We start from the raw sequence: 17,042 nt of genomic DNA on the forward strand, positions 1-17,042 counted from the left end.
GGAAGACCTGGGAGATTCCATTTCTTCTTTTCCTTGGTCGGATTACTGTTTCAAAACTTCTGATGTCAACGCTTGCTCAGATCGTGTCAATGGAAATTATTCTTGTAGTAATTCCACACTACACTTTAAAATCTCGTCCTTTATCTAAACCTAAGTTTTCCAATAAATGTGGTAAGGCTGTTCAAGAGAAGAATGTTGTGTATCATAATTAGCTTGCTTCCAATTCTTCAGTTTCATTTTCTGCCTAAACCAAAGCTCGCAACAATTGTAAAGTAGTTATTATTCAGTCCAAACTAGATTTTGAACAGGCTAAGAATAGAAACTTACTTTTGGCCTAATGGTAGCTGCGCATTCTGATCTCTCACCAAAGCTATTGGCCGCAACTTCTGCCCATCTCTGTCAAAACCAGATGGTTCTATTGTCAATTCAGCCAAGGATAAAGCTGACCTTCTAGCATCCCATTTTTCTTCCAATTCATCTATATTAATGTTCTTGGTAAAACACCTCCCACCATTCGCAACGTGCTCCATTCAATGGCTCCTGTGGTCTTCTATCAAAAGGATGCCAGAAGGATTTTGACAAGTCTTGATGCTAAGAAAGCTCCAGGTCCTGATATTATTTCTCAACTTATCCTCAAAACCTGTTCTCTTGAACTTACTTTCTTTGCCACCTTTTTTCACTTTCTTATTCCAAAGGTGTTTTTCCTTCTCGTTGGAAATTTGCCCATATCCAGTCAGTTCCTAAAAAGAGTGACAAATCACTCCCATCCAATTATCATCCCATTGCAATTACTTCTGCTCTTTCTAAAGTAATGTAGGAATCAATTAACTGCTAGCTCTTTTAAACTACCTAGAAATCTTCCATCTGTGTCGATCCATTGGTGACATTCTGATTCCTGTTACCCATTTATGGACAAATTCAATGGAAAAGTTTGGTGAAACAAGCAGTTGCTCTTGACATCTCAAAGGCTTTTGATCGTGTTTGGCAGAAAGGTCTTCTAAACAAGCTTCCATCTTCCATCTTATGGTTTGCCAACTGTTTTTTGTAATTGATTATTCGGTGTTCTCTCTGACCGTTAACTGAGGATGATGGTAGATGGCTCTCTGTCTTCTAACTTCTCCACTAATGCTGGTGTCCCCCAAGGTTCAGTTACCCTCTTTTCGTCTTGTATATTAATAACCTTCTACGATTGACCAGAAATCCTATCCATAGTTTTGCTGATGATAGCACATTGCATTCCCCTTTCCAGTTTGAGAAACCTCATCCTGTTCAATCAGCTTCAACTTCTCGAATATCCACTATCAATTCCTTAAATGCCAATCTCCAGGTAATTCTCCTGTGGGCAAAGACAAGTTAGTTGATTTAAATCCTTCTAAAACTCAGTCCTGTCTTATATTTCGCAAAAAGGATTCTTCTGCTCCTATGCTTATCTTTGGTGATATTCCGATTTCTCTTTGGAGGATTACCCTGACTTCTAATCTCTCTTGGCACGAGCACATTACAAATATTGCTTCCTTTGCATCTATAAAACTTGGTTTTCTCTTTTGTTCTTGGCATTACTTTTCTTCCAAACAGCTGTTCAGTCTGTACAAATCGCAAATCCGCCCTCCATGGAATATTGTTCCTACGTGAGGGGTGGTGTCCCCAAAACCTCTCTCAGGCTTCTAGATTCCATTCAGAAGAGGGCAATCAGGTTAATTAATGACTCCTCTCTAACAGAGTCTCTCCCTTCTCTGTCTCAGACATTCTGTTTCTGCTGCATTCTTTAATTCAGATACTTTTACTTCCATGGGCACTGTTCTTCGAAATTGGCTTCTATAATTTCTGCTCTCTCTCTTTCAAAACAGTCCAAACATGTGACGCCACCAGCCAAACATCCATTTACTGTCCCCAGAAACTCACAGAACCAACTTTTCATCTTCCTCGTTTATTCATTCAACTGCCATTTTCTGGAACATCCATCCTTCATACGTATTTCCTGAAAATTACAGTCTACAGAAGTTCAAGTCTAATGTCAACAAATATCTTCTTTCATCTTCTCAACCTCCAACCCATGCACGGTACTAAGTACCATAGGTTTTAATACCTCTCGTGTTTGGGGCTTTCATAAAAAAAAAGGGGGGAGGGTGAAATCAGTCAGTCCCACTGTACAGAATTTAAAAACTGTCTGAGACCACTGTAGTCACCTTTATGGAAACAAAAACCCATCCTTTTACTCCTGATGGTAATTATATCTTTTAAGTAAATCCCACATCAGTACACTATGATCGCTGCCACCTAGTGGTTCCTTTATCTGCAAATTCTTAATGCACGAATAATCACTGCTGATAACGAGATCAAGAGTATTACACTCTCTGCTTGCCTCTTGAACATCCTGCTGCAGAAAACAATCATTCATTAAATCCACAAAATTCTTATTAGTGTGCAAGTGACCAACCCACAAGTTCAAGTTAATATTTGGGAAGTTAAAATCCCCCATTATAACACAATCTGATTTACTGGCCCATTTATTCATTATATTCATCCAAGTCATTAGGCCTATAACACACTCCTACTTTCATTTTTGCCTTCCCAGTGCTTATGTCACACCAAACTGACTCTACATTGCACTTTCCATCTATGCCAACTGGATGCACTGCCTTAGATTTTGTTTTTCTTAATTAATAAAGCATAACCCCTCCTCCCTCCCCAAATTCCAATTTTGCACTGCTTATATCTGTGTGGCACCATGTCTCTGATATCTCAACAATATCTGTCTTTGATTGTCTTGACTAGCAGTTGAAATTCATCAAATTTATTTACTACGCTTCTAGCATTGGTGTACATGCACGTATACGTGTACCCATTCTTATTCTTAGTTACCCTAACACAGCCCATGTATTTATTTGTTTCATGATGGTTCCCAGTAGTCCCTAAACCCCAGCATCCCACACAACAGGCCACTGCTCATTCTAATAGAAGCAGTTCAAGAATATTGGACCATGACAGAGAGAATCATGGGGATTGGTTGGAATTTGCTGCAGATGGTTATTAACACACATTGACTAAGATGGAACTATCAAATTTTAGTTCCATGTTTCTTGTCTCTGCTTCTGGTGGCTACTTCAGGCTTCATGCGAACCTATGATAACTTGTGAGGGATGCCACTGGTAAGTTTGCTATGAGAGTATTTCCGAAATGGCGAGAAATCACAGAGGACTTGGAACAAACAAAATTAGCACCCCGCCGCCTTCTCTTCCCCTTACAGTGGCAACTTCCGGTTCCATTGTAACCTAAGGTTATACCAGACAGATGCCTTTCTCCAGTTCAGAATAGAAGAAAGGTGAGTATACAGTAGAAAATTAATAAACTCGGCAACTGGAGCTTGAACACCATCTTACACCCAATTTAGATTCATCTTTCCCATCTGCCACTCCTGATTGCTTACTTCCAGTTACCACACAAACCTATGGAAACTGTGGCCAGCAAGGCTAAAAAAAATTTATTTTTTAATATAGGTTAAGTTCTAGCATTCTTATCCAGGGTGCTATACCCTCATCCATGTGCAAGTGAGTGAATGGAATTGGGCAAGTGAGAGAGTGAAAACAATTTGTTACATGGTGTGTGTGTGTGTGTGTGATGTGTTTTGTGATAGGTGCCTGCCTCCTCCAAAATATGACTGCAGTTGGCAGAAATGATCTACCTGGATGCACCCCCCCTCCCCTGTAGTCATATGGCAACCTCTCTTCACATATGGCCATGACTTTAGTACCCCCAGGCACTATCCACTCCCTCTCCACCTCTCTAAATACTTTCTGCTGCTCTTAAGAGTCTCACCCTTTGGAGGGTAGGGTGAGACTCTTAAGGGATGCCTCTTCTATATTGTTTTCTTCAGATTCTTGGTGGAAATCTTCCTATCATCCAGCTTCATTGCCTTCACGTATTCTCCACTGAACTGTCACCCCATACTCTTTTCCTTTTTTTTTTTTTTTGCCCTCCCTGGTAAGCTTAAGCAATGCCATGGTTCGTCCTGCCAGAGCTCCTCCTCCTTACTGTACCTGGCCCCATCTCCCTATGGCCTGATGGCAACTAGGGGTTGGTGGTGTTCCACAGGTCCCTAGGCTAAGTGGCCAGAGAAACAACAGACCAACACAACCTTACACTAACCTGACATGAACACTCACTAACCCACACCATCTGGCATTTACAGATTGTATTACAAAATACTATTGCACAACGTTGGAGGAGACCCTGAGTGCCGCTTGACAAGAAATGCTACAAAACTATAAAATATCTTCATTAAAGGAGATATACTATAACATGAGTTATAGTATATCTACCCAAAAGAAATTCACTACAACACTCATCAATGGAATATCTATGGTGACCTAAAAATCATTAGCATGTTAATGGCATGCAAGGAGAGATCCCAAATTATTGTCATTTCCTATGCCTATAGGCAAGCTGTTCTACCCAGACCATTATATCAAGCATGACTAGCCTCAAAGAGCACATATGAGCTCACTATGAAGGAGTAGTGTGCAGTGTGTGTTCGATAAGTGGATCCGATGAAAGTATTCCTTCTACCTATCCATATTAAACTTGGGCTAATGAAGAGTGTTGTTCAAGCAATGGACAAGATGAATTCAAGAGGATTTCACTATTAACTCTGTACCAGGCATGGGGCCTAAGAGACCACAAAGATTTTTTTTTTTTTCAGGAAGAAAAAATTATTAGAAATTATTCAAAACAATGGGTATTTATTTTATCTTGAAGAACCATTCTTTTTGTCTGTTCCTTCTAATAACTGGTTGACTTCTATAACCTTTACTGGTCACATCAGTTTAATAGAAAATTTTTACCTGATTAAGGTAAGTGAGAAATTTCCAAAGATCAGGACTGAAAAAGTGAAAGAGGGAATCTTTGTGGGAAGTCAAATCATAGAGCTTCTGTGGGATGAAAGCTTTTAAAAATGTGTCAAGATATTACTGTTAAAAGCACGACAGGCTTTTAAATGCCTTTGTGGAAACATTTTGGGTAACATACCTTGTACAGAGTTAATAATGAAATTCTCTTGAATTCATCTTGTCCATTGCTTTCACAAGACTCTTCATTAGTCCAAGTTTAATGCAGAGAGACAGAAAGAAAGCCTTCATTGGATTCACTTATTAGGTCACCCACATATAGAATTCAAAAACTGCTCAATGCATATAAAGAAAAAGGATGTCATATGTTGCTGAAACTTCATTTCTTGCAATCATATTTAGGCTTCTTTCCTGAAAACCATGGTGAGCAATGAGGAGGGAAAATATGAGATTGCTACTGATGCTGTATTACGACATTCTGGACTAATGTATACCGCAGAAATCATCTGCACAACATTTTCACACTCTACACCTTTTTTTTTTTTTTTTTTTTTTTTTTTACAATAGTGTGCTGTAAATCCTTTTTTTACTAATGTAAAAAAAGTGAAACTTTTGACATGTGGCTAATTCTTACTTAAATTGAAAAAATACCCACTTTCACAACAATAAATAATACATAACACTGTCTGAAAGCAAATTTTCATATATCTTTCCTGCAATCATCCTTTTTCAATTTGACTTTATGTCCCAACACTTATGTTGTCTGAGAATTAGTATGGATGTCATTAGCATTTAGTTTACTCAATCAATTTAAAGCCTTAAACACTTCAATCAGGTCTCCTCACAGGTGCCTAGTTTCCAAGAGCTGCAATTTACAAAAATAAAGCAGTAATTTACAGAAATAATGTGGTAAGAGTACTCCTTTTGTGCCCTCGGCTAATCTTGTTGCTCTTCTCTGCACTCATTCCAACAGTGCAATAAATATTTGTTAAGTAAATGTTATTAACAAAAATGTTAAGTGAATAACATTTTTACTTTTATGTATTAATATATGTTCGTGTAAAATTTAAAATTCCTCATTTAATTATATTTAAAATATAAATAAAACAGATAAATAATGAAAACCCTGATGTGTAACTGTATATCTGGTGTATAAAACAAGACTGTATGAAGGAAGCTTCCCTGAGATTCTCTTATATACTTGATGTCACAAATTTGTATTAAACCTGAAAAAGTTAACAATACATATATTTGGCATATTTTCATTTTGAAAATTTCTATATACACAGATATTTAAAATCACAAGAAACCATTTTTTTTTTTTCTGGTTAAAAACCAGAATGTGCATTATGGGGTTAATATTGTACCAAATTACAAAATACCTTTCAAATGAGAAGTTTGTAGTTTCCATATTGATTCTATTCTGCTTTAGATCCAATATTTCTGCATTTTTTGCATATAAACTTTTTGCTAAAATAAATAAATAAATAAATAAATAAAATAAACACACACACACACACACACACACACACATATATATATATATAAATATATATTAGTCAATTTTATTTAATGGTATCTATCTCTAGGGAATTAAGTGTATAATATATATATATATATATAAAAGATATATATATATATATATTTTTTTTTAGTAGTTTTTACATTTAATTCAGGTATTGCAATTTACTTCTACTATATAAATGTTCGCTATGTGATCTGCCTGCATCTTGACTTGTCTACCAGGAGAAACATATTGCTTTAAATTGTTACTTTAAATCGTTGCATATGGCTTAAAAATTTCTAGTCCTAATTTAGTCCTTCCTGTTGCTTGCAGGGCTACCATTAGTTCAGCTATAATGGATGAAGTTTTGTATAGTTTTAATTAATTTTTGAAATAATTGGTTAATGAGTTATTATGCAGCTAAGGATAATAAGATACTACGTTGGTCGCGTAGGCTGAACTGTACCGAAGTTTCCACTGAGGCTCTGGGTGAACTGATAAGTAATCTTACTGGCCAGGTAGCATTCGATGCTCTAAGTTCTAATGAGACATCAGTTTTAGAGTCGCCAGGTAATAGTGAAGTTAACAATAACATGCAGAAACATTCAGCAACCAACACTGGACATATTAATGAGCTTAAGTTTAGAAGTTTTGGTAAAGAGCTCTTCCAAACATGTCCAGTTATGAACCCATCACAGTTAGATATTGCAGGGAATAACTTCCGGGCTTTTTGCCAAACCAGTGGAGCTGTCTATCTAATCAAATGTGGGGCCAAATATGTAGGGCAAACAGGTGGACCACTGCATATAAGAATCAATGTTCACAGATCGCATATCAGGTCATTTAGGAATAAAAATGATATAGAGTTGCAACGTTTTCAGTTTCATAACTTAAATATGTAGGTTTTCTAAACTTAACCTATCTTTATAATTACCTTTGATGGCAAGGATAGATTAAGTTTAGAAAACCTACATATTCTGAAGCAAAAATCGATTTATCCTTATGGATTGAATAGCAAATTTAACGGGCATTGCTTTGCAAATTATAAATATGAGCAATGTTATATTTATAATTACTAATTGGAATGCACTATTATAAATAGTGCATTCCAATTAGTAAAAACAACTACAATTAGGTGTTATAGTCAAAAGATTTTGCAAGACAGAAGCAACAAGGATTTATGTAAAGTAGATATGATAGGTAATTTTTCAGATTTGATAAAGTCTTGGGATCAACTTGTTATTGGTATTAAGACCATTCATAATTTGATGTTTGGTTTGAAGGTTAGTCAGTTGAAAGCATTGCCTAAAGTAAGCAGAGATTATAAATTCACTAATGTGCACTTGGAACATCTGTTATCGGACATTAAGTTTAAACTGGGTAATAAAATTTTAAGCTCAAAGGAGTTCATAAGTTTTAAATTTTCATATAAGGTCTTAGATGGCATAAATCTAGCTCTAATTCTTAATAGTTTTAACCATGCACTGCCGTTATCTAACTCCATTATTGGAACTAGGTTCAGCTATGTTAAGCCAATTGGACTTAAAGTTTGTAACTACAAACATGAGGCTACAAAGTTGAGTATTACAGAGAATGATGCCCTTTGCTTATGCCATTTACCAGAGTATCATTCTTATGTCGATAAACACCATAAGCATGTAATAACAGGAGACCTGGGAATTGTCAAGCAGAATGAACTCAGGAAATTGTTAACCTATGATTTTAAATTTAGACCCTGTTTTAGGGTTAGTATTAAGCAAATCTGTATAGATTTAGCAAAATTTGGCCTAAAATTGGCATACAAATACAGCATGCCAGTAGAGGCTTTCCATATGTGGACCTGCCTTGTATACGAAGCATTGAAAAATCAGGTTCAGAGTACATTCCAATAGCATGAGAGAGACAAGATTTTTGATTTAAAGTTAATTAAGCAGCAGATATTAGACCTGCAATCGAAATTTATTATAACCACTGTTGACAAGGCTGCCAACAACTATGGGATTATCTGTAAAAAGTTTTATATCGACTCTTTGGCTAAAGAGCTTAATAGTAGCACCACATATAAGAAAGTGGAAACTAACAGTAATATTGCCAAAAAAAAAAAAGACTGATAGCTATGAGAAAAAGGTTAAATCTCAACTACTATAACATCAAGTTTCCATGTGTACATTGGATCCCTAAGTTTCATAAATCCCCAATAGCATTTAGGTTTATAACCTCTTGTAGAGATAGTTAGGTAGAAGCACCACATAAAAAGCTGGAAACGTTGTTAAAAATAGTATTAGTAGGAGACACGAAGATTATATTAAATAATGGTAAGGTTTTAGATTATCTTAATACCAATACCACAAACATTAGTCATATTGGTACATACGACTTCAAAAATTTGATTTGAACAAATTTTTGAATTTTGAACGAATATTATAGGGTTATCCCTTGTGATAAATATTATTGGGATAATTTAATAGACCTTTGTCTATTTAATTGCTTTACAGTTAATGGAAGTACGGTTTATAGGCAACATACGGGTATAGCCATGGGTGTATGTAGTTCATGTATTGTGGCCAACCTATATTTACACCACTTTGAAAGTAAATTTAACAAAAATGCTATACTTTATAGATATATTGACGATCTTATAGCACTCAATGAGCCAAATTTTCTGCAGGAAATGGTAACTTTTCATCCTTCGTATCTGCAGCTTGAATGTACTAATAATGATAGTTTTATTGCTGCAACATTTTTAGATATCGGCATTAAAATTAATGCTGGGAAGGTTGATACTAAAGTGTATGACAAACGTACTGACTTTAATTTTGAAACTACAAATATCACGCATTGGTATTCGAACAGATCACGTAGAATTCATAGTAATGTAATTAAATCACAAGGATTAAGAATAATAAGAATATGCAATAGTCGAATTAATATCATAGCATCACTAACTGATTTTATCAACAAGCTATGTAAAAATGGCTTTCCTCGTAAATTTATATTTAGACATCCACGTAGAGCTATTTTTATTGCAATAAAATTATGGCATGTTAATATATGCCCGCAAGATATTGTTAGGAATTTGGGATCACACTGAAGTGATGTTGTTGTTGTTGTTAGGTTTGTTGGTGCATCAGCAACTGTGGCTATAATGCACTGATTTCTGACTAGTATATCTTTGCTGTTGATGCTGATTCTGATAAAAATTTAAACAAGGTGATATTTATCAATTGATTTTAGGAAAACAAAAACGTCATCCATATCTTGACGATCTTCCAGAATATTACGTAGTGTTAATTGATTGCAATTTTTGGAAAGTAAGGAGAAAGCAGTTTTTCGTTCTCTTAGATATAGCGGGCATTCGATAACGATATGCTTTACAGTGAGTGGACATGAACAGTTACTGCATTGTGGGGCATCTTCCTTTCTTAATAGATAACTGTGAGTGAGGTATGTGTGACCTATGCGCAGTCGTGCTAGTACAGTTTCTTCTTTTCTATTTCCTCTCAGACTGGAGCGCCACTGTTTGGGTTCTTTCTTTATTTCAAAAAGTTTGTTATGTAATTCTTTTTCCCATATATGTTTCCACTGTTCTTTAGAGGTCTGCTGTATAATGGATTTATAGTCAACATAAGGTGTCTTGAAATTGTAAGAAATAGGATTTGAAGCATTTTTGGCAGCTAAATCTGCCTGTTCATTTCCTGGGATTCCAGAGTGACCAGGAATCCAACAAAAAATAATGCGGTGACCACGTGCATGAATTGCCATTAACTGAGTCCAGATTTGTTGTACCAGAGGATGACTGTTGGGGCATTTACTTTGCATACAATTGACGGCACTTAATGAATCGGTATATATTATGGATTGAGTATATGAGGCTTCTTTTATTTTCTCCAGGGCTAGTAAAATACCATACAACTCAGCAGTATAATTACTACATTCTGAGGGAAGCTGTTCAGCGATGATAGCATCCGGCAGGACTACAGCTGTACCAACCTTACTGGCAGTCTTGGATCCATCTGTATATATCTGCATATAACTCCTAAACTGAATTGAGTGGGCCAGATGTAATTGTCTGATGTTAATATCTGGAAGATTATTCTTCCCCCATTTCTGAAAATATCTGTCAACGTATATTGTGGGTATTTGCCATGGCTGGATTTGCATGCTAGTATCCTGCATTATGTTATTCATGCTGATTCCCCAGCTAGTGTTTAGAGCTTGAAGCCTAATGCCAGATGGTTTGTTGAGACGTGATTTAGTACGATAGAGGTTTTCCCATTTTGGTCTGAAGAGATATTGCCATATAGGGTGATGTGGAAAGCTGCTGATTTTTGCGGCATAGTTTAGGAGAAGAATTTGTCGCCGAAGGTCTAGCGGCGGTTCATTGGCTTCCGTATATAGACTTAAAATGGGAGATGTATGAAAGGCACCCAGTGCTATTCGAAGTGCGCTATGATGAATGGGATCAAGCCATTTCAGTACACTTGGCCTGGCTGAGGCGTATGCAGGAGATGCATAGTCTAAGCGGGATCTAATTAATGAGCGGTATAAATGTAGCAACATGTACCGATCTGCACCCCATGACATAGAGGAGATTACTCTGAGAATATTTAGTTTCTTAAGACAGCTGGTACGAATATATTTTATATGTTCAAGGAAGTTTAATTTTTTATCAAGTATTATACCAAGAAAACGAGTGCTTGGTTGAAATGTAATACAATGGGAGTCTAACTGAAGGTTTGGATCAGGATGTAATGTACGTTTACGACAGAAGTGTACTGCAGTTGTTTTCGGTTTAGAAATTCTGTAGCCATTGTTTTTGGCCCAAGAGACTATTCTATTAATGGTGACTTGTAGTTGTCTCTCAATAAGTCGCATATTTTGAGAATGACATGAGATGGCAAGGTCATCAGCATACAGGTATGCATCAACTGTGTTTGGTATACTATTAGTTATAGAATCGATCCTGATGGCAAAAAGTGTTGCACTCAGCACTGAGCCCTGGGGAATTCCCTCTTCTTGAACATATGTGCCAGAAAGTGACGAGTGGTAGAGGACTTGGAAGGATCTGTTAGATAGGAAGTTCTGAATGAATTTCGGGAGATGACCCCGAAGACCAGATTTATGTAAGTCCCGAAGAATCCCATAATGCCAAGTTGTATCAAATGCTTTCTCGATGTCAATGCATATCATAACAAAGTGCTCATTTCTTAGAAAGGCGTTCCGAATATTTGCTTCTGCTTTGATAATGAGATCGAGCGTCGATCTACTTCTCCGAAAACCATATTGGCTTGGACTCAGAATGTTTTGAGTCTCCAAATACCACGTTAGTCGGGTGTTAAGCATTTTTTCCATTGTTTTTCCCAAGCTACTTGTTAAGGAGATAGGTCGATAGTTTGCTGGGTCTGTGTGGTCTTTTCCTGGTTTCGGGAAGGCTAGCACATAAGAATGGCACCAGCTGGTGGGGTAATATTCCTCTAAGAAAATTCTATTATAGAGTAGTAAGAGAGCACTTAATGATCTTTCACTTAAATGGGAAATCATTGAGTAATAAATTCCATCAGGACCTGGAGCACTGTGTTTCACTTTTGTGAGCGCATTAAGCAATTCAGTCATGGTCAACGGCAGATTGTATGAAAGTTGGAGAGCGGAATTAAAATTCAGTTTATACTTTTCTGTATTGCGTTTTAGCATCTGAAAGGCTGGTTCATAGGCGGAGACAGCTGAGAGTGATTCAAAAGACGAGCCAAATGCATTAGCAAGTTCTTCGGGTTCAGAAATTTCATTTCCTCTCAGAAATAGAATTGGGGAAGTAACAAGTGGGTATTTGCCATTGATACGTTTGATTTTTTTCCAGACTGTAGCAGTATCTGTGAATCTGTTTATTGTGGCAGCATAGCGTGACCATGCTTCTTTTTTACTCGTTCGTCTTATATAACGAGCCTTAGCCCTTGCTCTTTTAAACTGTAGGAGGTTGGCTGTGGTTGGATGTTTTCTAAACTGATTCCAGGACTTATTTCTTTCTCTTTTAGCAATGCTACATGCTTCGTTCCACCACATTTTTGGATGGAGTCGGATTTTAAATGATGATTTTGGGATAGCGGATTCAGCGGCTGTCATTATTCGTTCTGTGATATAGCTTACTGCAGAATCTATCTTGTCAGTAGCAATGATAATGGAATCTAAATGAGCTATTTCTTGATATTTAGCCCAGTTGGCCTTGTCAAATTTCCAAATTGTTCTAATTCTGTTGATCGGAGGAGAACTTGTACAGAAATTACAGATGATTGGAAAGTGATCACTACCAAGAGGATTGTCAGTAACTGTCCAGTCAATGAGAGGAAATATTGTTGGAGAACATACTGTTAGGTCAATGGCAGAGCTTGAGCCAGATGGTACATGAACATATGTGTGATCACCTGTGTTTAAAATAGTTAGATTGTGTTTATCCAGGAATTTCTCAATTATTTTCCCTCTGCAGTCAAGTTGTTGAGAACCCCATAGAGGGTTATGGCCATTCCAGTCACCCAGAATACAGAAAGGAGCGGGTATTTGTCCTACTAGGTCATCTAAATCATCAAGGGTGTAAGCGTGGTTTGGTGACAGATACAATGAGACTAAGGTTATTGTTATGCCTATGGTGATACGGGCTGCAATTGCCTCCAACGGTGTTTGCAAGGGAACAGGTCTGGAGGGAATTGAAGAGTTTACTAACAGCGCCACTCCTCCGTGTGTTGTATTAGAGCAGTTTCTATCTTTTCTGTACATGGTGAAGTGTTTAACTGTTATAGATACTGCATTCGTCAGGTTTGTTTCTTGTATGCATGCTGCGACGGGCTTATATTCACTTAGGAGATCGTAGAGGTCATCGATATTAGCACGAAATCCGCGACAATTCCATTGAATTACTGTGTGCATTGTTTGGTTTTAAAAGGAGGGTTTGGTTTCTTAGGGCGGATTTTTTTGTTTGCGCTTGTCTACTTTTGCTTTTTCTTTTTTTGGGAAGACTGGCCTACCCGTGTCAATGTCATCCTCTGGATGAATCTCAAGAATTGAATCATCTTCATCTATCTTTTCATCAATATCCATGGTATCGGGTATAAATTTAGTAGTGTTGCTTCTTTCAGGAGTCTTGGCTCGTTCATTTGGTTGCTCATTAGGCTTCTTATCTGGAGGTATTGTTACAGGAGTATTTGCTTCTCGAGTAGCATATTTAGGAGTAGATTTTTCCTTTGATGAGGAGAGGAGCGATTTAGCCCAACCAGATATTGAGATATTTGGAGGGACTGAGCGGTCTGTCTGAGTTTCTACTGAGCGTAGCCGTTGGGTAACTGAAGCATATGTAGGTGACTTAGCAGGTGCTGCAAAATGTTTTTTAGCTTCTTGATAGGATACTTTCTGCTCTATCTTATATTTTTGAATATTCTTTTCTCTTTTCCATTGAGGGCATTCCTTAGAGAAGGCAGAGTGGTTACCATGGCAGTTAGGACAAATTTGCACTTCAGTGTTACAGTTTGTGTGTGTATGCTCTTTTGATCCGCAGTTAGCACAAGTGGCTACACTTCTGCAGACAGCTTGGGAATGACCAAATTTTTGGCACTTAAAGCACCGGACTGGATTTGGGATGTATGGTCTTACTTGGCATCTAAGATAACCAGCTTTAATAGAAGTAGGCAGATTTGGTGTTTTGAATGTTAGGATCACCGTGCGTGTGGGAGCAGGTTCTCCATCTCTTTTAATCACAATTCTTTTGGCTTGTACTACGTTTTGATCTCTTAGTTCATGCACAAGTTCATCCTCTGATACGTTTAATAAATCCCACTCTGATATTACCCCTTTAGAGGAGTTTAAGGTGGCATGTGGGGTAACCTTCGGTGGAATTCTCCACCGAAAGTAGAAATTTTCAATAGCCTCTCAGCATGTCGATGTTCGGTCATTTCAATCAATAAATCTCCGGATCTTAATCGCCGAACCATTTTTGGAGGGCCAGCCACATTTTCGAGACATTTCTGTATCAAAAATGGGGACAGCTTACTCAGTGGTTGGTCTGTGGAGGAGTGTAGTATTAGAAAGAGTGGTGTGATCTTATCCATTCCTTCTTTTTTTTGTCTCTTAGCATGGGATACATTTGTGTCGTCATGATCTGGATTATGTTTGTCTAGTTCTGAATCATAAGATCCACACGAGGACTGTTTATTTTTGTCCATCGTTGCTCCTTTTAGTCCTGGAAGAGTGGATTTCTTCTCCCAGACTTCCAGCCCCGCCACGTGGAGGCAGGAGCAGTGCCACCTAGTGGCCAAGCGGTTGGAGAGGTTAGTTTGTTAGTGCGAAAATTAATGAATATACTAGGAAAAGAAAGGTAATTTTCCTTTCTGGGTTCTTACTTAGGACCTGTTAAGTACAGAACCACTTATAAAGAAATAAGGATGAGAAAAGCACTGGAAAGAAAATATAACGAAATCACTTAGAAAGAGCACTATATATCACTTAAGAAAATCGCTTGGACACTATCGCTTGGCACCCGGGGCCCTGAAGTGATGTCTTAGATGGAACTTATGTATATAAGTATATACTAGGTATCCTCATTGAACAGTTGATCTGTGTCTTATGCTCTGGAAAAGTTGTACCCATGGTTGTTCTATGAGAAGGAATAAATTCTCTCTCTCTCTCTCTCTCTCTCTCTCTCTCTCTCTCTCTCTCTCTCTCTCTCACATCAGAGGTCGCCTTTACTCATATCGCTTCTAATTCGCAGATGCTATTTTCCTGATCGTATGAGTCTAAAGAGGGAGCTTTGAACCTTCTTTTGTTTCTCGCTGTAACTTGGGTCAGACCAAGTTTTTGTAGCTCAAAAGTATTGGTAAAAATCTTTGTCTTTTTGCATTATTGTTGGCGCCAACGTATCACTAAAATCTTTGCCTTTTCCTAGAGGATTATCTTGCGATACTTAATGCATCACTTATGCATGCATCTAAGTGATGCATTACTTAGGCGTTCACTTATGCATCTAAGTCGCTTAATCTTAGTTGTAACAGCACAAAATTCTTCACCCAACGAATTACCAGGAACCCTACACTAAGGGACGGGGATATACACCCCCGGTAAAATGTTCCGAAGTAGCTTACTGTCTTTACCTATTCTTTTATCTATTCGCTTTCTAACTCTAATTTCTTCTGCCTCGAAATCTATTAGAGTAATTCAAGGGAAATTGAGGCACTACCACCATTGCTTCTGCCTACTCCGTTCGCCTATTTCTTTGGCTTATGCCCTTTGCTTTTTCCCACCCATTTAGCTACAGTAACAGAAACACTTGTGTAAATATGGTAAGAGTAAAGCTATCTGTAGGGCTAGCAGTCATATTTTGCCAGGCAACAGTTCTTAAAAAAAAAAAAAAAAAAAAAAATTATTTTATTTTGGAAGTCATATTCGGCAAGTTTCGCATATAACTTTAACTTGGTGTTTTTTTTTTTTTTTTTTTTTAATTCAAAATATTCAAAATTGACTTTTTGGTTATTTTATATGCTAGATTTGGCTTATATTAATAAGGTGTGACTGGCACGTAACTCGCAGAATCAGATGGCTCGTGCTGTTACTGATGGCATATATTGAGAGGCGCTAGCCCCAAGTTGATGTACCTTTCAATGTAAGCTTTGTGCAGTAACGGCATCATGATATTCTTGATTTGTTATTATGTTAATTTTGGATTAAGTATGGCTTCGCTAGTTATGGTGGATATTTGTTTCACTTTTTAGGCCATGGTCGCGCACTAATATTAGGCTATATAGTTAAAATATAAATATAGAGACATGGCACTTATATTAGCAGGAATATGTAATGTTTACTCTAGTGATGGCATTATTCTGTCCTGACATTTTTACTTTTTACTTGGTAATTTTTTTTCCCAGTAGTTTTTACATATAATTCAGGTATTGTAATTTACTTCTACTATATATATACAGGGTGATTCACTACCAGTGCGACAAACTTGCAGGAGCTGTAGGGGGCATAAAGACGAATCGGAATCACATAGCATTGCAGGGTCCAAAATGCCTTCGTCATGCGGTAGAGGACGTTGAACAGGAGGTCGCGTGAACAGCGATCCCGCCGGAAGTCAGCATTTGCAAACCGGTTCCCGAGGCAGTAGGATGGACGAGTATTCAAACGTTGAACTGGCCAACATACACCTTGCGTATGGAGCTGCGGACTGTAATAGGCGCGCCGCTCTGCGCTTGTACCAGGAACGTTTCCCGCAAAGGCGTGCTCCTCATCATACGATTTTCGCACGTGTGCACAGAAGGTTACGTGAGACTGGTTGTTTCACGAGAGGTGCCATGAACCGAGAGTGAACGATGAGGACGCCAGACAATGAGGAGAATGTCCTACGTCTTGCAGAAGGCAATCCGAGCACGAGTACTCGAGCAATAGGCCAACGATTGGGTATTTCCCAATGCACTGTATGGAGAATACTGTCAACAAACCAAATGAGTTCATACCATCTGCAACGCGTCCAATCATTGGAGCCTGCGGATTATATACTCCGGAGGACTTTTGCTACTTGGTTTCTTCAACAGAAACGGTTCGCAAATGCTGACTTCCAGCAGGATCGCACTTCATGCGACCTCCCGTTCAACGTCCTCTACCCCATGACGAAGGCATTTCGGACCCTGCAATGCTATGTGATTCCGATTCGTCCTTGTGTC

General features: G+C 37.8%; 1 protein-coding gene across 2 annotated transcripts in view; it reads right to left on the reverse strand.

Annotated features, from left to right (window-relative positions):
• The window catches only part of LOC150077304 (nucleosome assembly protein 1-like 4), a 432,049-nt gene that overhangs the window by 290,654 nt on the left and 124,353 nt on the right, over positions 1-17,042 (reverse strand). For both annotated transcript variants that reach the window (XM_090386809.1, XM_090386808.1), the window contains one exon: positions 6,227-6,314. In XM_090386809.1, coding sequence (XP_090242935.1) covers positions 6,227-6,314 — 88 coding nt within the window. The remainder of the gene's footprint in view (positions 1-6,226; positions 6,315-17,042) is intronic.

The sequence above is a fragment of the Mastigoproctus giganteus genome, chromosome 12 (assembly GCF_048544385.1).
Source record: "Mastigoproctus giganteus isolate SK-2022 chromosome 12, ASM4854438v1, whole genome shotgun sequence".
Classification (NCBI taxonomy): Eukaryota; Metazoa; Arthropoda; class Arachnida; order Uropygi; family Thelyphonidae; genus Mastigoproctus; species Mastigoproctus giganteus.